Genomic DNA, 21689 nt, shown 5'->3' with positions numbered 1-21689 from the left:
AGTGCATTCAGCGTCAACTACTCTGCACCACTGCACATGTGTGCCACTATAATCAACTCTGCCACACTCATTGCCACTATAATATACTCTGCCACATTTACACCATTTGCACTATATGCCACTGCACTCTAAGCCATTGTCCTCTAAGCCACTCTGTTCTACTCTGTAGCACTGTACTTTACACCACTGGTGTCTACGCCACCCTACCCTGTACCACTGTATGCCACTGCCTTCCATGTCAATGTACTCAACGCCACTCTGCTATGTACCACTCTACGTGCTGCACTCAACATCACTCACCTGTATACTACTGCACTCTACGACAGTCTACGCTGCAACACTGGGCTTTCTGTCGCTGCACTCTCTGCCACTCTATGCCACTGCACTCTACTCTGCACCACTCTACTCTATGGCACTCTATTACACCAATGCACTCTACACTACTGCCCTCTACCCTGCACTACTACACTTTTTTTTTTTTAAACAGAGTTTTATTGTCAGTTTAGCGTACAACTATATTGGCAATTTCCCCACTCATATATGGAAGTAGCATCAATACAGTTGTCAGTGTAGTCTCGTGCTGTATGCATATCATGGGCAATTACATAATAAATCCAGTGTGCATGTGTTCTTGCTACATCATTATGTCTAGTAGATGTGTCAATATAGTGCACCACTCACAGGTAGGGATCTAGAACCGCTAGTCAAGGCCTATCATTGGATCAACAAAAAAAAACATTCAACCAAGCAACTTGCAGCCTCTCCCCCACCCCAACTCCCATGGTGTTTCCCATCTCCCTTTCTTCCCCAAAGTAAGTCAGTTGGTTAGAGCTTGGGTAAGTCAGACCCCCTTGTATCGTGGCGACTTAGATAGAATCTTCACTATCCTTCTCCTCCCCATCACCCTGGAAGTCAGCCAGAATCATGTCTCATGTTCGTGCAAACTCTATGGATCTCCTAGCCTGCCATACCTTTTGCAGCAGCACTGTGCCTTCCCAGTCAGCCCAGTGCAGTATATCCACTTGCTATCCCTCATGGTGAGGCCCCTCAGGCCATTTCCAGTGCATCGTAATCCGGCATGTAGCAAGTGCCAGAGCCAGGTCAGTAAACTGAGTAGTGACTTTGTTTGGCCGGGTCGGGGATACAGACCTAACAGGTATAGTCTAGGCAAGGGGGTCAGGGTCCATTCCATAGCCTCCGTTAACAGGTGCACTATTTCATACCAATATGGGAACGAATGGGGACAGCCCCGAAGCATGTGGACGATATCCCCACAATCATCATGGCAGCTTGCCACTCTACACAACTCCCTCTATGCCACTCAATGGCACTTTACTCCACTCTATTTTACAACACACTACTCCGTTCTATTCTATTACACTACTCTACTAAGCTAAAAGTTTGCTATGTTTTGGTTATTTTCTCAGTTCCCTCTTGAGGAATCCACCAATCCTGGGCACATGTATAATTACCAAGTGGGAGGAAAAAGGACACAAATTTGGCTTCAATACCTTTTGTAAAAAACATAAATAATAATAATTATGAAGCCTTGTGTGTAAAAGTGCAGCAAATGTCAAAAAAAGGATTCAGCACTGGGGGTGGAAAAGCCTCAGCAGTTAGTTACTCAGTTTATCATCACTGAAACGATGAGGGACTATGTTGATCATCCCAGATTTTGAACTCTTGACCTGCGGGGAGCATCAAAAATCATTTGCAAGTGCTTAACTCATGAAGTTATATAGTCTTTCAAGTTTGATGGTGCCCAGATGGTTCTCACATGTGGTTTTTTTTCCTATTTCTTTTTTTCAGGTAAAAATGAAGGCTCTGATTTTGGTTGGTGGGTATGGTACAAGATTACGACCATTGACCTTGAGCATTCCGAAGCCAATGGTGGACTTCTGCAATAAACCCATCTTGCTGCACCAAGTGGAGGCACTGGTGAAGGTAAAACTCAGAATATTTTCATGCTTCAAATAATTTTGTGTTTTAGTATAGTATAAAAGCATAGTGACAAAGATGCGCTTCACCAACTCACTGTATCCAACAATACTCTTCCGTGAGGAATATGCTTTAGCATAAAGTCATGAACCGACAAAAGCCCTTAAGCTGTTCTCATTGGTGAACCATCACTATGGTCTTCCATTCCTTCAGGTGGGACAGACTAGAGAGCTCACAATGTTCTTGGACAGAAGACTGATTGACAATACCAACTTCGGGATTCATTGTTTATTTTATTTTTCTAATCAACTGCAATACTATAAGAGGCCTCTTTACATTTCCAGTACACACCATAATCTGTAGCACCAGTTTGAATTCGCAACCATGTCCTTTTTTCCCATTTCACCCAGAAGTATTTGCTTGCCCACCAGTCGCAGCATCAATGCCAACTTATTGTTGCTGATAAGTTAACCTCCTGCATCCATCGTACACTTTGCTAGGGTGCTAAAGAGGGGACCTCTTGCCATATTTTTTATGTACCAAAAATGGCACTTTCACTAAAAAGTTTAAATGGTGGCTGCACTGAATGTTCTTTCTTTTCACCACCTGCTCTCTTTTTCTCCACCCCACCCTAGTAGGAGGCACTGTCCAATGAGTGTCTGAATGAGGAGGTCAGTTTTCCCTATTGTGGTTCTTACTGCAAAACAAGCACTTAAAATATGATAGCCTTCCATTGTATTCACAAAAAGGTGCCACATCACCGTGTTCAGTGAAGTTGTGAGACTGCATAAGAAAACACGATCCTGATTTCACAGGAGCTTTTTGCTGATCACAACTCTGGCTGTGCGAGAAAGTGTAAAAATAATTTGCTACTTTTAAGTGTGCAACAAACCTCTAATAACCAGTTTTGGTACACATAAGCACCACGTTTAGATCCCTGTTTAGTTTCTGTCTTGCTATAACGATGACAATAACTGCTATGGCTTTTCTCGCATCAAAATATTTATCTAAATCTGAATTTAATTTCAGCCTATAATACCTATGCATGTATTTTTCTTGTTGATGTCCATTTGTTCACTCACTGGCAGACCTCTTCCCTTCATTAACCATGACCTTTAACAAAAAAAAACTCCCTTAACCCCTTGCCAGGCCTTTTTTTTTTTTACTATTTGGGGCAGTTCGCGTTTAGGCCCTCATAACTTTTTGTCCACATAGGCTACCCATGCCAAATTTGCGTCCTTGTTTTTCCCAACCTCCTAGGGATTCTCGAGGTACCCAGAGTTTGTGGGTTCCCCTGAAGGAGACCAAGCAATTAGCAAAAATTTCGTTTTTTTGTTTTTAAAACAAAATTGGAAAAAAGGGCTGCAGAAGAAGGCTTGTGTGTTTTTTTTTTTCCTGAAAATGGCACCAACAAAGAGTTTGGGGTGATAAAATCACCATATTCCCAGCTTTCAGGTACAGGCAGACTTGAATCGGAAAACCACATTTTTCAACACAATTTTGGCATTTTACTGGGACCTACCCCATTTATACTATTTACTCTAGCTCAGCCGGCACCTAGGGAAACCTATCAAACCTGTGCATTTTTTATAACTAGACACCTAGGGGAATCCAAGATGGGGTGACTTGTGGGGCTCTCACCAGGTTCTGTTGCTCAGGATCCTTTGCAAACCTCAAAATTTGGCCCAAAAAACACTTTTTCCTCACATTTCGGTGACAGAAGGTTCTGGAAACTGAGAGGAGCCACAAATTTCCTTCTTCCCAGCGTTCCACCAAGTCTCCCGATAAAAATGGTGCATCACTTGTGTGGGTAGGCCTAGTGCCCGCGACAGGAAATGCCTCAAAACACAACGTGGACACATCACATTTTCCCAAAAGAAACAGAGCTGTTTTTTGCACAGTGCCTAGCTGTGGACTTTGGCCTCTAGCTTAGCTGGCACCTAGGGAAACCTACCAAACCTGTGCATTTTTTAAAACTAGAGACCTAGGAGAATCCAAGATGGGGTGACTTTGTGGGGCACTCAGCAGATTCTGTTACCCAGATCCTTTGCAAACCTCAAAATTTGGCCAAAAAACACTTTTTCCTCACATATCGGTGACGTAAAGTTCTGGAATCTGAGAAGAGCCACACATTTCCTTCCACCCAGTGTTCCCCCAAGTATCCCAATAAAAATGATACCTCACTTATGTGGGTGGCCCAGGTGCCTTCAACAGAAAAAGGGCAAAAACCTGTAGAGATTGAGGGGATAGCACAGCAAGTTGATAAGCACATATTTTCTTTTATACATCTTTAGGCTGACTCTGCTTTGGGGACCCACACAAGTGAGGTATCATTTTACTTGGGAGACTGAGAGGAACGCTGGGCAGGAGCATTGATCCTACAAAGAAAAATGAGGAAAATATGCTTTTTGCTTTTTAAGCAATTTTTGAGGTTTGCAGAGGAGTCTGGGTAATAAAATGTTGGGGGATCCACTCAAGCCACACCTCCCTGGACTCCGTGGGGTGTCTAGTTAAAAAAAAAAAATGTATGGGTTTGGTAGGTTTCCTAGATGAAGGCCGCACCCGGGACCAAAACGGTAGGTGCCCCCTACTAAACCGTGAGCTGTAAAGCTGCGACAAGGCACCCACCGCTTTACAGTCAATTCACACACCTTTCAAACAAAACATTCACAAGACAATTCACGCCGCCAGCACATTACAACACTTGCATTGACATACAGCGTGACTCAAGGGCCCATCACTTTCATACGCCCACATGCCTGATACAGCAATCATACCAGCTGATGGGAGTGTGTGAACTGGCATTTGGCTGGCACCGCCAGCCAAGCGCCACCCCACACACACCACCAGCCGAGCGCCACCCCACACACACCACCAGCCAAGCACCACTCCATGCACACTGCCATCACTTTTTTGTTTGTTTGTAAGCAACAAAGAAACCGCTAATTATAAATAAGTACAAAACTACAAACACAAAAGCTCTAACTGAATACATGACCGTAATGCCAACAGTGAAACTGAACATATGCAAATATAAAACAGCAGTTTATGCTCACGGTAGTTTCCAGTATTTGTTCTGTGTGTGGTAACTCTTGACTTAGCCATCCACACACAGCCCAGGCTTTGAAGGACAGTCTGGGCAGTACATCCGGCTCTGCCACTGGATACCTTTTCGGGCACAGACTCTACATTTCTTAACGGGAAAGTCTTTTTTGGGAGTGGGAGGAATCTCATCAAGAAAGTGGCGATCTTTCAATCTAGCCACATTCTCCACAACTGCTACACTAGGAACTCTTGCATGATCCACCATAACAAGGTCTCTATCACTGACTCCTGAAATATAACAAATTTCAACCTTGACTCATGGGAACAATCCTTAAACACAATAAAAACATTAAAATTTGCTAGATTAAACAAATAAGTAGCCAACCTTTTATACCACACGTAAAACTTACGAACAGCAGTGTAGGGTTTCTACCGCTGATCTACTCTATCAACACCACCCATGTGCTTATTGTAGTCTAAAATGCACACAGGTTTGTGCACTTCAGCAACTTGACCCCAAACAGCCACAGGCAAAGTACTCTCATCATGGATAGTAGTTAGCATGTACATATCCCTCCTGTCTACAAATTTCAGAGCTAGCAGCTCATCATTCCACAAGGCGCTGCACTGTCCCCTTTCAAGTTTTTTTTTTTTTTTTTTACAGACAAGCTCCCTTGGATAGTCTTTCTGGTTAGAGCGGATTGTGCCACAAGCAACAGTGTCCACTCTGAACAATTCCTTGAACAACTGAACTCCAGTGTAGAAGTTATCTACATACAAATGGTGACCTTTGTTAAACAGTCGTCCACCAAGTTCCCACACAATTATCTAGCTAACTCCAAAAGTTGGCGGACATCCCGGGGGTCAATACTGGAATCCCTACCAGTGTTTACCCGGAAATTTTAAACATATCCTGTACTACTTTCTGACAGCGTATACAATTTAATGCCATACTGTGCCCTCTACCTAGGAATGTACTGCCTAAAAACCAAATGACCCTTGAACAGGACCAAAGACTCGTCCACACTTATTTCTTTGCCTGGAACTTCGACCTCTGAAAACCGATCACAAAATGATCAAGGACTGGCCTAATCTTAAAAAGACAGTCACAATCAGGGTGAGCTTGTGGCAAGGCTAAAGCATTGTCAACAAAATGCAGCATCGAAAGAAGAAGCAAATACCGATTACAAGTCATGGTTGCAGGAAATATAGCCGTTGCCATCAAGGGACTAGTAGACCAGTAAGAAGCTAGTGATGACTTGCTTATCAACCCCATCAAAAAAGTCAAACCCAAGAACTTTTTCATCTCTTCCAGATTTGTGGGAATCCACTGGGTAGCTCCAAACTGAGGCCTAAGTCTGGCAGCGTTGTCCCTCAAATACTGCTCCGCATACAAATTAGTCTGCTCAACAATCTCTTCCAAAAATACATCGTCCATAAACAACTCAAAGAAATTGACAGGCAGAAAGGTTTCCACACTTACTCTACCAGTAAAGGCAGGCAACTGTGGCTGCTCCATGTTTGGGGCAACCCAGGTGACAGGTCTTCCAATGGGAAGCCTGTCAGTCGCTGACTGCTGCACCATTGGCACATCAGTGTCCTTTAAAACAGTCCCTTTATCTGCACTGAGAGTGGCTCCTTCATCAGAAGACTCCTCTCAGGCAGAAAACTCACTGTCTGAATCTCTCTCTTCCTCTTCTGCTTTAGACGCAGAGTCAGTCTCATAATCATGACCAGAAGACAACTCATAAAGCATACATACTACCAACCTGCTGAGCGGTCACCCTGTGGCTAGCCATGATCCTTTTTAAGAAAAGTAACTTGACAGATGCGCCAACAACAACCAGCACTGTCTAAAATAAGTAATAAACAAAGTGTGGCTTTATCACAAAGGTTATGTATTCAAAAATTATACCACTCACTTGCTTGAAAAAGCTGGGCTCACCAGCAACTACTCTGCACAGACACAGCAATCACCAATAATATCCCACTAAAAAGTAAAAAGAAAAGCAAATTAGACATAAGACAACACAAGTATTACTGTGCACAAATCTAAGGACAATTTCACACACAATCCTGCATTTAGTACACCATCTACAAACATGTCATTCATGCATGGCAACAATACTCCTTTGAAATAAATGTACTTACTTAAAACATGCAACTACATAAACCGCAGGTCAACCACTGCAAAGAGCCACAACAAAGGAAGCAAAAGCTTTGAACTAGAAACAAAAGAGAAATAAACTGTTATAATCACAAATGCAAATACTTTGCCAGTTGACAAACACCCCGCCACCAAACATGTTGACATTTTTTCTGGTGTCTGGTGGTCTCTGCCCCCATGGGGGCAGATGGACCTAAAAAAAACTAGGCTGATCTGCCCCCAAGGGGGAAGAAAAGGCCACCAGTAAGGTGCTGAATCCCTTGCCTAAGGGGCCATCCCCCCACACAAAGCACACACAAGATCCCTGGGGCGAAGTGGAAGATGGGCCAAAAAGAAAGAAAAGACCAATCTGTTCCCAAGGGGGGCAGAGCTGCCCAACAGTGCATTGCCCACCTTTGGGGGGGCGACCCTTGCCATAGGGGCACCCCTTCACCCCCCCCCCCCACCCAAAACAAAGAAAACAAAAAAAAATCCCTGGCGTCTTGGTGGCTTCTGCCCCCTTGGGGGCAGATGGTCCTAAAAGAAATAGGCCAATCTGCCACCAAGGGGGCAGAAGTGCCCAACAGTGTTTTTCCCCTTTGGGGGGGCGAACCCTAGCACACAAAAAAAAAAAAACAGCGCACAACAACTTAAAAAAAGAATCTGCAAATCTGCCCCCAAGGGGGGCAGAAACGTCAAATAACATTATGCCCCCTTAGTGAGACGACACTTTACCAAGGGGGCTGCCCCCCCACACAAAAACACACATACTCACAGCCAAACAAAATCCCTGTTGCCTAGTGGATTCTGCCCCGCTTGGGGGCAGATGGGCCTACAAAAAATAGGCCAATCTGCCCAACAGCAAAAGGGAGAATGGCAGGAGAACACAAAAACACACACAAAAACATCCCTGGTGCCTAGTGGATTCTGGGGGCAGATGGGCCTAAGAAAATAGGCTGATCTGCCCTCAAGGGGGGGGGGGCAGAACTGCCCAACAGTGTTTTTCCCTCTTTGTGGGGGTGACCTTGCTCAAAGGGCCGCCCCCCCCACACAAAAAAACAAAGCGCACAACATCCCTGGCGTCCTTGTGGCTTATACTCCCCCTGGGGGCAGATCGGCTTAAAAGTAATGTGTCGAACTACCCCTGGGGGGGCAGAAACGGTGTAAAACATTATGGGCCCTTAGGGGAGCGGCCCTTGCCCAAGGGGCCATCCCCCACACACACAAACAAAATCCCTGGTGCTCAGTGGGCATTCCTACTAAGAGACATGAAGGGAAAGGAAAACCCTTTCCTTTACCCCGATGCATCTTTTGAAGCAAACCCCCCCCCTCCCCCGGCCAGAAGAGAAACTCTCCTCTTCCTCCTGAGACGCGCTGGAAGCAAATGGCTTCCAGCTCATCGGGGAGCCTCTAATGATGTCCGCACACAATCCTCATTAGATGGGGGGTGGGTGGGAGTGGAATGGGAAGTGATTGCTCTTCCAGCCTGGCCCGGGGGGGTGGGAGGGAGTCTACCCCCCAGGACCGGGTGCAGGACGTATTGGTTACTGCCCAAACCACTTTTCCGTATTCATTGTAAAAAAAAATTGGGCCTGAACTGATGGGTTAGAAATGATGAGCATGGGGATATTGATGCATCACCCAAGCTCTGGAATCAAAATAGCCACTGACCTGGAACGTAACAAGAGTATTTTTGCAATATGAAACATACTCTGCTTTTATCACAGTCCGTGTAAAGCTGCAGCATTGAGCCTTCTTTCAGTCCATGTTTCTGGTGTTGAATTGAGACACCAGGCAGGACTCTGTGATCTGAAGGGGAAGGGGACCTACAGGTTTACAGTCTGTGACCTGAAACACAATTATGGAAAAGTGTTTTTTTTGTTTTTTTTTAAACTGCAGTGAAGAACGTCTTTTTCATTTTCTTGAAGAGGGAGCTCTACCTACCGGCCTCAATTGAGGACATTTTCCCTAACATAATGTGCCTGAACTTTGTGGTGACAATTCTGTGTGAATGGTGCATACAAGGGGAGAATATATGGTGACTCGTAGTATGACTTCAGTTGAATGCAAATATGTGACTGTGAGGCCAGTGGGATCCATTTTTCATCTCCTGCTGTGAAGCATGACATAAAATGGAGGCTGAGGGACAAGCTCCCCAGACCGCCAAACGGTATTGCTAATATTTCTGAGTTTGGTGTTTAGAATCAGAGAATAATGCTGCTTTAGTTATGAGGATATTATCAAAGGCCTGCTGATTGTTTCTTCTAGCACACGCCATATGCCTTGATGAATGTTGAGGAGAGGTGGAGACAGTGGTCTATTTTGTTATGTAGCACGTATCAGCTAGATAGTGCCTGTCCTTTTGTCTCTGCCAGAAGTGCTACTCCCAAAGCAAAGGCTGGTGGCTTCCAGCTGCGGTATTACACATGATGGAGCTCCTGTTTTGGGTGCTCCACTTTGAGACTCTTGTCACTATCTGCTGCTGTGTAAACCATCACCTGAAGCAAAGAATCAACATTCCCTGAGTGCAGCGCAACTATAAAAATGCAATTTAAACTTTATTCCCACTGGGTTCCAAATGTCTTGTTTATCAAAGAGATAGTACTGTGCAGAAGACCAGCAAAATTGTAATGTCTTCCAGACAGTCTTCCAGACGTGAGAGTCCATCACCTAGAAGTCTGCAAGGAGCTGTGGGACTGCGTCTTTACGGGACCCTATTTGACCTGCTAAAATATGGGAGCTTGAGATATCTCTGCAGAAGGAGACTGCCCGGAAGAGCCCAGTCGCTGTTCCTGGAGGGATAGCCCAGCATGAGATAGATGCTCAAGTTGACCAGAGTGCTGGAGTGTGCCACTTTGCCTCCCAATTGATGCTTATTCTTTAACCAGCGTGCTGGGCCTACCAAGGAAAAGAAGGGAGTTTGTCCGTGGTATCCAAAGACTGCATCCGAAACCTGATGCACTGTGCTGACTCCGCTGTCAAACCGAGGATACTGAAGAATCAATGGCACAGCACAGTGGGCTATTCATTTTTTGTTACAAAGGGCTTTTGCTTTGAGCCCGTTTCCCTCAACTAGAACGTGCAGCTGCAGCTGCTGCTCTGTTCCTGTGCTCCCCCTTTCTGTCTCCAGGGGCTAGGTGGTGTGCCTCCTGTTCTCCTGCCATTCTCCCTTTTGCTCGCAGCATATAGGGGCACTTTTACCTCCTCTTTCTGCCAAACCATGGAGAACGTCCTGCGTGCCCCCTTTTAAGCGCATCCAGAGCACTTCCCCTTGTCTCTTCGGACAAGGAAATGCTAGCGTCACCAGGTGTGCCCCACGGCATGGGTAGGTTGCCAGGAGCCAAGGAGCGAGCGTGGATGAACGCGATTTTAGTTGTGCCCCGAGGCACTGGTAGAAACTGTTTTCTGGCAACCCATCACTGCTGCAGCCCGGAAAGGTGCAGCGGACTGCACAGCCCGGGCTTTCACGGAAGAAGGACTCCTGCCGGTCGGGCAGGAGAAAGACTGCCCCTACTAGCCTGCAGGCCGTCCCGGGAGGAGGCGCGCATCCTCCATAAGCCAAGTCCGGCCACCTTTGTACGGCAGCGCCCCCTGTCCAGTGCTGCTATAAACGGGACACCCACGAGGGCTTTCCCCCGCTCCCCCACCGTTTGGGAGCATTGAGAACCTCAGTGGCAGGATGGGAAGCGGAATCCTCGTTGGAGGACCCGTCCCTGCCGGACATCTGGAGAGGAGCTCTATTTCTTCATGTAGGTGCGCAGCAGGCCTGGCTCCCTACAGACGTTTATCCCCCCCTTCATGGGACATCGATCTTTGGGGCACTTAAAGGAACGGCTGGCAGGTTGGGAGAGGGAAACCTCATCTTAGGGCCCGTCCCTGCCGAAGCCGGCCATGACCATAAGTGCGGTAATAGCAGCCCCAGAGCTTGCATAGTGAGCAGGGTGGAAGAGATGCACCGTATAACCCATAATAGGAGTCCAGGAGCAATGGGCCTATACAATTGAGCTATGCTTGGGGCAGTCATGATAATGTCTTATTCTTCCTGAAGGTATGTTCATTCTGACATGTGACTATTAAGAGATGTTTTCACTCGTGTGTATTCATAATGATGCCTAGGCGTTCATGAGGGTATGTTTACTATGACATGCATTTTTGACATGGGCCTATCAGGGAATGTTTCACCTTGTGCACACGCATAGTGATACCTAGGCATTCCTAATAGTATGCTTATTGGGATGTGCAATTTTGTAACAATGACAACCTGACTACTACTTATGTTGCAGGACAACCACTAACCTATATGGTTTTTATTATGACTACTATTGGTTTTCACAGAGTAATAGTACCTGAGTAATATCCTGACAACTGCTTGTGTAGCAGGGTATTACTGATGTTTGGTCTAAGGATGTTTTGCGTAATACAGCTTATTTTTCTATAACTTTTTGTTGTGTTTCCTTTGTGGTGTATTTATTGCGTTGCGTGTGTTATGTTTTTGTGTTGTACAAACGCTATACACATTGCCTCTGGGTTAGGCCTGACTGCTCATGCCAAGCTACCAAGGGGAAGAGCAGCGGTTATGCTGGGTGTGTAACCCCCTCGCCCTGACTAGAGTGTGTGGGTTCTGCCTGGCTTAGGTGCATACCCTAGCCAATCATAAACCCAATTTCTAACACTTGTTCCAACAGTTTTAAATAGAGGGATACGTTCATTCTGTTATACTATTACTTACACAGAGAAATGGTGGGCTATCGAAAGTAGACCTTGATATCCTGGTCTTAAAAAACGTAAAAAGGGCAGTGTTTTGAGAGAAGGAAGGGGCTCATACAAACGCAGATGAAGAAACTTTGTGGGTTTTGTTAAAGGACCAGGTAGAGAATCTGGATAATGGTGAAAAAAGATATGAAGGACTCTTGGAGAAAGTGTCATAGAAAGGACCTCCAGAGGGTGTGCTGTTGAGCCTGTATGTAGCCTTTACAGGTAAGTCGTTTTTTAATGGTTATAGGTGACATCCCCTTTGGGGCTCCCCAAGTCTTAATAGGCCCGCGGACCCCATCCTCCAGGGCCAAATTCTATTTTTAAGGGGAAGGGATGTGCAGCATCCTAATTTCCCCAAGCCTTATTAGGCCCCATCCCTCTGCCAAATGCTATAAAGGGGAAGAGGGCTGTGTGCCCCGAGCCTTATTAGGCTCTGGGGACCCCATCCCCTGGTGTCAAATTGCATAATTAAGGGGAGAGAGGCGTGCAGCCCTCCCTCTACCCTTGTTCGACCCAGGGACCCCATTCCCCAGGTCCAGAGGTTGATGCCTTGGTGCCCACTCAGGCCACTCACAAACAACAAGTTGAGGGCCTCAGGGGGAGCCCCAGTGACCCTACCAGCTCCCCACATGCTGTGGGAGCCGGCATTGCTCTTGCCTGCTGGAAGCAGCTGTTCATGCTAATGCTGGAGTACCAGCAGGGAAACAGAAGTCTGCTCCCACCTGGCAGGAGCATGTTTAACTCTTCGGCTGGCTGGAGCTGACATGCCTTCACTGCCCACACTGCTGCGGGCTCCCTAGACCTGCCCCTGCTTTACCCTTCTCCCAGACTGGTAAGGTTTTTTTTTTTTTTTTCCCCGCAACCCTGAGTTAAAAGAAAGAGAAAAAATTGTGGTCAACCACCTTTTTAGGTCTTGCCTACATAGTACATGTGCTGTGCTGCGAGACGTATTGTTTACTGTTCAATGAGCTTACAACCCACCCACAGCATACCATTGATGGTTGCCACTCTACAGTACCCCAGTGATTCCATTATGTGCCTCTCTGTTCTACACCACTGTACACCTCTCCACTGTAGGTCACATTACTCTATGCCACTCCACTCCAAGGCACTATTGATTGAAGGCCACTCCACTCTGTGACACTCTACAGCAATAACATCTGTTACAGTGTTCCTCCTTTTTAGGTCTCGACTATACAGCCCATGTGCTGTGCAGTCATTCAGACAGATTGTTTACTATTTTTAATGAGCTTACAACCCACCCACAGAATACCATTGCTTGTTTTAGTTTTCATTTTATTTGCAATCTTTTGATTGCTTAGCTCCTGTAGGCTTTCCTTCTTTTCTTGTGTTAGCTCCTCCCTGAAGCATGAACCAAGTAGATGTGTTCTTCCTCTTCTTTGTGGCAGTATTATTCCTCAACATACAATGTGCTTTCCTACTTTTAACTCTGGAATTTGGCTTCCTGTTTGTTACTTTCACCCTATCTGCTGTCTCTATCAACACTTTAGTTACACCCACAACTGGACTACCCTGCCCTACTCTGCATCAATCTTCTCTTCTCCCCTCTGTGTCACTAGTCCATTCTAACCATTTCCACTCTACTCCATTCTACCCCATTTCCACTCTAATCTGCTGCACTGTTCTCACCAATCTAAGACACACCACTCAACTACACTGTATGCCACCCCACTTCACCCTTTTTCGTGCCATGCCAGTCTGTCACAATACGGCACTCCACTCTACCCACTCACTCTACTCCACTCCACGCCACTCTACTCTCTGCCACTTCACGCTAAGCCATTGTACTTTATGCTACGCCACTCATGCTACTCCACACCATTCCACTCTACACCACTCTATTTAGTGCCACTCTACTCTATGCCACACCACTACCATGTCACTATATGCTACTCCCACCTAGGCCACTCTGCGGCACTCTAGCCATTCCACTCCTTGCCACTCCACTCTAGGTCACTCTCTTTTATGCCATGCTACACCACTCTACTATATGCCACTCCACTCCACTCCACCAGATGCCACTCCCCTTCACACCACTGCACTCCACACTTCTCTGTTCTACTCCCCTCTACTCTATGCCACTGTACTCTATGCCACTCTAGTTCACTGTGCACCTCTCCATTGTGCACCACTCTACCCTACAACACTCCATGCCACTCCACCCCCCTCAAAGATGCTCTATGCTACTGTATGGCACTCTAGGAGCCACTCTACGCCAAGAAGTGCCACTGTATGCCACTCTACTCCACTCAGTCACTCCACACTATGCCATGCCACTCCACACTATTCCCCTTTGTCACTTTATGCCACTCTACAGTATGCAGTGCCACTCTACGCCATTGTACCCTAGGCCATTCTGCGGCACTCTAGCATCTCCTTTCCACTCATTTCCTCTCCGCATTATGCCACTCTAGGCTGCACCCCTCCACTTGACACCACTCCACGTGAAGCTTCTCCACTTTTCCTGACACTACTGTAATTGTACTCTACTCTGCTCCACTGCACTTTGCTCTACTCTGCGGCACCCTTGGACACTCTTTAAGCCACTGTAGCCACTCTGCTCTATACGACTCCACTCAATGCCACTATACTCTAGGCCACTCCATTCTGTGCCAACCTACTCTTTGCCACTCCATTCCAATCTGCATGGCTCCACTCTAGCCTGCGCCACCCCCTCTAATCTGCACTACTCCACCATTCCACTCTAATCTATGCCACTCTCACCCTACACCACACCCCTTTTAGCTAAACTGAACAGCAAATACGCAGCTGTAAAACATTGTTAAGTGACATGGGCAAAGCCAATAGCTGTCACATAGGCTAGACCTGTTGGCATATTGCCTTTGTCAATTCTTGTTTTAAAAAACCTCCGGGGAGGGTGGCACAATTTTTTTTGTTTTTTTGTTTTTGGAGGGGTGGTGGTCCCTGGGATAGTCTGCAACCAGGCCTAGGAAGTCAGGGTATTCCTCCCGCCCAGCCCCCCTTTTTTTTCTTTTCCTTTTTCGGGTGAGACAGAGTCCCAAAATGGCTGTCAACACTTCTTGGTTGAAGTGTTGGCTGCCAATCAGATCTCAGCAGGAGATCTGTTGGATCGGCGCCCCTAGGTATCTATATTTCTTTTTACCTTTACTATATCAAAATCTATTGAACGGATGTACACCAAATCACAAAAAGAGATCTTTCTGGACCAAGATCTACTTTTCTACCAAATTCGGTGTAATTCCGTTCTGCGGTTCGGGCTGCAGTTGTGTTCAAAACCGACTTTGCCTGCTCTTGGGTGGGGCAGAGAAAATACTCTGGAAGGTCCTGCTTAAGCAGCTGTGCAGCCAGGTGGACAGTCATAATATTACGACAGAGGTACATGCTGGTTTCAGATCACCAGTAGGCACAAGTGATCAAGCAATTCAAATTCATATGATTGCGCATAAGTACACAATCAAAAGGAAATCTTCATTTTATCTTATATTTGTGGATCTGAAAACAGCCTTCAACTTAGTCGACTGGGAGAAACTGGAGAATTCATTACTAGAACGGGAGGCTGATACAACTCTGGTAGGGGCAATAATGGCTCTTCACTCTGATAATACATCCAGAGTCAGGTTTGGACAGGGAGGAGAGTGCACTGAAACCTTCAAAGTGGAGAAGAGTGTACATCAAAGTTGTGCTGGTGCCTTTACTATTCAGTCTCTTTTTGAAAGATCCAATGGAATATTTATTGGAAGAACCCTTGGATGTTCCTATTATAGCTGGAAGAAGGGTTCCAAGATTATTATTCGTTGACAGTGCCATCTTTATGTCGCAAACAAAATATGCAGGCCATAAGCAGTTAAAGTGTTTTGTAGGTTACTGTGAATACAAATACCTGACCATTAATGGAACTAAAACTAAGAGTGTGGCAATGAGGTTTTCCCCCAATTTTAAGCGGAAGCTTACGATAGTCTGGGCTCTTATGACGATTGTTAAACAGTACCATTATTTGAGGATACGGTTTGCTGAGAAATTGCAGTGGAATGGTCATATTCAGAAGACAACCACAGTCTTGAGATGTATAACTTGGGCGACCCTGAAGTTCAGACAAAAGACAGGTAGGTGGCAGAAGTTTTAGTTTCTATTGCAGATTAACAAATAAAAGGTGGCAGCTCTGTATGGGGCTGAGCGTTAGGGGTACATGAAGCTCCACAAATTACAAGTTGCCAAGAAATAAGTTTTTGAGAGCCCTGCTGAGGTTGGGACTAGACACTCCTTATCTCTTTATGCAGAAATTAGTTTTACCACAACAACCGAGGCAGCATCTCTCAGACCAATGTTGTATTGGGTAAGACTACTGAGAAATCCAAAGGCAACAATATATTTAGGGTCATTGGAAGATGAAGCCTCAGAAGGTGGATGTAGTAGGAATATCTGGCCGTCTCATGTAAGGAATGTCTTGAACAAACTGCAGATGGGGTTTCTATGTGCTGACCCAAGTTGAGTAAGGGGGGGGACACTGCTGATCTGATTAAGGACTACTATGATTAGTTCAAGCATGTAGGAAAGCACCCTGTTTGGCATGGTAAGCCCCCCTTTTTGCCTAGTATCTGATGTGATTTCAACTGAAAGTGCACTTGGTTCCTGCTAACCAAGTCCCCAGTGCCAGATCTCTTCCCCTAAAAGCGGTACAGTTCTTTCTCTTAATTGGCACCACCTTTAGCACCCTCTGTAAGTCCCTAGTAAAAGGTACCCCTGGTGCCTGGGGTACCAAAGAAGGTCCTTACAGCTGCAGCACAAATTGTGCCACCCTCGCACCAAACACGCACAGTGCTGCCATTGCAAGCTGCGTGTCTTTGTCCAGACAGAATTGAAAACGAGAACACGTGTGCCAGCTCCCCTGACACTGAATGTGATATTTGTAAGTCACCCCTGCAGAGGGCCTACAGACCTAAGGCAGGATGCATTATACCATATATGAGGACATATCAGCATGAGCAGATATGCCCCTACTATGTCTTTGTCCATTCTTAGACATAGTAAGTGAATAGGGAAGCCATTTTGAGTGCATGTGCTCGACACTGGTCAGTACAAGTTCCCCAGCAACATGATGGCCTCACTGAAACTATGGATGTTTGGTGTCAAATATCTCATATTAATAAACCCTCAGTGAATCCAATGATGGATTTATTGATACATACACTCAAAGGGCACCTTAGAGCTAGCATCAACAATGAGACGTCCGCATCATTGAGATCCACTTTGTGAGTGGCCCAGCTGTCCTGATTTTGCCCCTTCCAGGTGGTTGACCCTAAACGCAAGGAGCACTTTTGCGCACCAAGCCCAGCAGCCCTGCACCTGAGCTGTCTGGCCTGGGTCCCGAAGAACCGGCTGTGCCCTCCTGCCCTAAGGCCCCTTGAGACCAAACCCCCCTTTTGGGAGCTCTCAGACTTGTCCCCCTATGCAGCCTGTTTTTAGGTGCCCCCCCTTCTTCGTAGCACACCCAGCTACAACCACACTAGCACCCTGCTTCCGGTGGAATTTGGGGAGCTCCCGACGAACTGCTGGTTGTGCTTTGGTCCTTGGGCCCCTGCATTTCTAAGTCCTGAAGGTGAACCCCCAAAATCGACTGTACTTACCTTTATGCAACATTGACTTTTCTCTCCATAGGGTTGCATTGTGCGTAATGACGCACAGGTATGAACTCCTTACTTACCTGTAAACTTTAAACATGAAATCAGTACTTGCTCATTTGCAAAGATATTGGTTTTAAAATAAATATATTTATTTATATATATATAGAGAAGTGGTATTTTTCTAAATCGGTCTCAGATTTATTTTGTGTGTGTGGATCTCATTTATTGCCCCTGTGAGTACGACAAATGCTTATTAGTACCCTCTGATAAGCCTAACTGCTCGCACACCCTGCCAAAAAAGAGAGAGTTAATGTTGTTGACTTTTCCCACTGGATTCTCTGCACGGTGTACTTCTTTTTAGTGCACCATATGGAGACCCAGCTTCCTACAAAGTGGATGAGGAAGTACATAGCAATGAAGCCAGGGTCCCTATTGGGTAGTCATTTTAGCAGTGACCGTGGCCCTCCCTGTATGTTCTATCCGATTTATCCTGAGCTCAAACGAAAATTGTATATAAAATACAGATTGGAAACCTTGCTGACCAGGGAATATCTAACCAGAAGTTATAGGCTTGCTGTTGGTTCAGATCACTGCAATTGCGAATTTGGAGGGAAGGATAACCTTTGACCTCTTTTGCTGTTTTGCACGATATATGACTTCGCATGTTGGCAATGGCTTCTTCCCTTCGTTAGGCTAGACTAAATGGGGCTAATTGTGTTAAATCTGCAATGTCGCTCTCCCTTTGAACTGATGATGAGTATGTTCTCAACTCTGTAGCATCATATATAGGGGCTGGTTAGCTACACTTGAGTTGCCTGTTAATTTAGGTATCAATTTAACAGGATGACACGCAATGGAGGCACAGTCGCTGTTGGGATCCCTTCTTATGTCCTCAGGCACATGCACTTTTTCAGAAGGATGTTACTTCCGCTTTATTCATTATATAGATGCATTATCTTATTGATCCCTTTTGTATCCTTTTATTGATTTTTTGTACTCATGCTCCTAGTAGGATACTGACTTGTAGCTATAGTTCGTATAGACATTATTTCCCTGCATTGAAGGGTGCTGATCTGTTGCTAGATTACACTTTACTTGATATTATGTACTATGTCTTTATGCTTCTCTGCACTTGCATTTTAATAGGTCCTTCCACTGCATCTAGTAATTGATTTTTCTTGTTGGTGCAGTGCATGTGGGGGCTTTCTGTGCCTCTATTATACCTTCCCGCACAAGTTTTGATTTTAGCAGAAAGGACATGCCTATGTGCTATAAGTCATAATGTTATTCGTCAGATTACACTGTATGTCTTACATTTATGAATTATAACACATCTGTCCCGGGAGCGGGTTGGCCAACCCTATGGCGGCTTACGTTCTCCACCCTGGTTAGGTGGGGAATTGAGATATGACTATGTTAATCTCTGTATTTTGTGCTACATTAATCACCAACTACAGACTTATGTTATAACTGATAATTGCCTTCTTGTTTATTTTGGGGGGGGGATTATTGAATTGCCTCCTTGAATGCTGGACCTGGACACTTTGATACATGTGTCTTGTTGGTTAATCATTAAAATACAAACCAAAGCTTAAAAAAATAATATATGAATTATGTTATTAATGGTTTTAATCAATGTAAGGTTGATAGCTGAAACAATAAATATAACTTTTAGATATATTATATATGTCACTGGATTCATGCAATCTTTGCATAATTATGGGTTTGATGCCTTAGCACATAATATACCATCTGCTACAAAATCTGTAGATTTCAACAAAAAAAATTAGTTTGAGTTCGAATGGATTACAAGTTACGCAAGACGTTGCGTTCAGATGCATTGCAAGGACCTACGTGAAATTTAACTTGCCATCTTTTGCGTACTTATTTCTGTATTTGCTTGTTAACCCCTTCACTGCCAGGCCTTTTCCTCTCAGGTACCAGGCCTTTTTTGGGCTATTTGGGGCAGTTTGCGCTTAGTTCCTCATAAATTTTTGTCTACATAAGTTACCCACGCCAAATTTGCCTCCTTTTTTCAACATCATAGGGATCCTAGAGGTACACAGACTTTGTGGGTTCCCCTGAAGGAGATCAAGAAATTAGCAAAAATACAGCAAACATTTTTTCTTTTTTTAAAGAAATGGGGAAAAAGGGCTGCAGAAGAAGACTTGTGGTTTTCCCCCTGAAAATGGCATCCACAAAGGGTTTGCGGTATTAAATCACCATCTTCCCAGCTATTTTTTGTGCTCTCAGCCTCCTTCCAGTTACGGACAGAAATGGGTGTGAAACCAATGCTGGATCCCAGAAAGCTAAACATTTCTGAAATGTAGACAGAATTCTGAATTCAGCAAGGGGTAATTTGTATAGACCCTACAAGGGTTTCCAACAGAAAATAACAGCTGAAATAAAAACATATTGAAATGGAGGTGAAAAAAACAGCCATTTTTCTCAGTGTTTTACTCTATAACTTTTTCCTGCAATGTCAGATTTTTTAAAGCAATATACCGTTACGTCTGCTGGATTCTTCTGGTTGCAGGAATATATAGGGCTTGTAAGTTCATCAAGAACCCTAGGTACCCAGAGCCAATAAATGAGCTGTACCTTGCAATGGGTTTTCATTCTATACCGGGTATACAGCAATTCATTTGCTGAAATATAAAGAGTGAAAAATAGGTATCAAGAAAACCTTTGTATTTCCCAAAATGGGCACAAGATAAGGTGTTGAGAAGCAGTGGTTATTTGCACATCTCTGAAGGCTGGGGTGGCCATACTAGCATGTGAATTACATGGCCTTTCTCAAATAGACGTCTTTTTTACACACTGTCTTACATTTGGAAGGAAAACATGTAGAGAAAGACAAGGGGCAATAACACTTGTTTTGCTATTCTGTGTTCCCCCAAGTCTCTTGATAAAAATGGTACCTCACTTGCGTGGGTAGGCCTAATGCTCGAGACAGGAAACACAACATGGACACATCACATTTTTACATTGAATTCTGATGTGTTTTTGGCAAAGTGCCTAGCTGTAGATTTTGGCCTCTAGCTCAGCCAGCACCTAGGGAAACCTACCAAACCTGCACATTTTGGAAAACTAGACGCCTAGGGAAATCCAAGATGGGGTGACTTGTGGGGCTCTCACCAGGTTCTGTAACCAGAATCCTTTGAGACCCTCGAAATTTGACCTCACTTGTGTGGGTAGGCCTAGTGACCACGACCGGAAATACCCCAAAACACAACGTGGACACATCTCATTTTCCCAAGGAAAACAGAGCTGTTTTTTGCAAAGTGCCTAGCTGTGAATTTTGGCCTCTAGCTCAGCCAGCACCTAAGGAAACCTACCAAACCTGTGCATTTTTGAAAACCTGACACCTATGGGAATCCAAGATAGGGTGACTTGCGGGGCTCTCACCCGGTTCTGTTACCCAGAATCCTGTGCAAACCTCACAATTTGGCTAACAAAACACTTCCTCACATTTCGGTGACAGAAAGTTCTGGAATCTGAGAGGACCCTCAAATTTCCTTCCACCCAGCGTTCCCCAAAGTCTCCCGATTAAAAATGGTACCTCACTTGTGTGGCTAGGCCTAGTGCCCGCTACAGGAAATGCCCCAAAGCAAAACGTGGAGACATCACATTTTCCCAAAGAAAACAGAGCTGTTTTTTGCAAAGTGCCTCGCTGTGGATTTTGGCCTCTAGCTCAGCCGGCACCTAGGGAAACCTACCAAACCTGTGCATTTTTTAAAACTAGACACGTAGGGAAATCCAATATGGGGTGACTTGCGGTGCTCTCGCCAGGTTCTGTTACCCATAATCCTGTGCAAACCTCAAAATTTGGCTAAAAAAAACACCTTTTCCTCACATTTCGGTGACAGAAAGTTCTAGAATCTGAGAGGCGCCACAAATTTCCTTCCACCCAGCGTTCCCCCAAGTCTCCCGATAAAAATGGTACCTCGCTTGTGTAGGTAGGCCTAGTGCCTGCGAAAGGAAATGCCCCAAAACACCATGTGGACACATCAGAATGATCAAATACAAAACTAACTGTTTTTGCGGGGGGCACCTGCGTTTTTGGTCCTGGCCTCAGCACCCATATAGGGAAACCTACCAAACCCAAACATTTCTGAAAACTAGACACCCGAGGGAGTCCAGGGAGGTGTGACTTGCGTTGATCCCCCAGTGTTTTGTTA

At 45.2% G+C, this 21689-nt stretch overlaps 1 protein-coding gene across 1 annotated transcript in view; it reads left to right on the top strand.

Moving 5' to 3' along the window:
• Nucleotides 1-21689, top strand: part of GMPPB (GDP-mannose pyrophosphorylase B) — a 204452-nt gene that overhangs the window by 11078 nt on the left and 171685 nt on the right. The window contains exon 2 of the mRNA XM_069206870.1: nucleotides 1810-1944. Within this exon, the coding sequence (XP_069062971.1) occupies nucleotides 1816-1944 (129 nt within the window). The 5' untranslated portion in view covers nucleotides 1810-1815. The remainder of the gene's footprint in view (nucleotides 1-1809; nucleotides 1945-21689) is intronic.

The sequence above is a fragment of the Pleurodeles waltl genome, chromosome 9 (genome assembly GCF_031143425.1).
Source record: "Pleurodeles waltl isolate 20211129_DDA chromosome 9, aPleWal1.hap1.20221129, whole genome shotgun sequence".
Taxonomy (NCBI): Eukaryota; Metazoa; Chordata; class Amphibia; order Caudata; family Salamandridae; genus Pleurodeles; species Pleurodeles waltl.
Note: the sequence above shows the minus strand (reverse complement) of the source record. Positions and strands in the feature narration are given on the sequence as shown.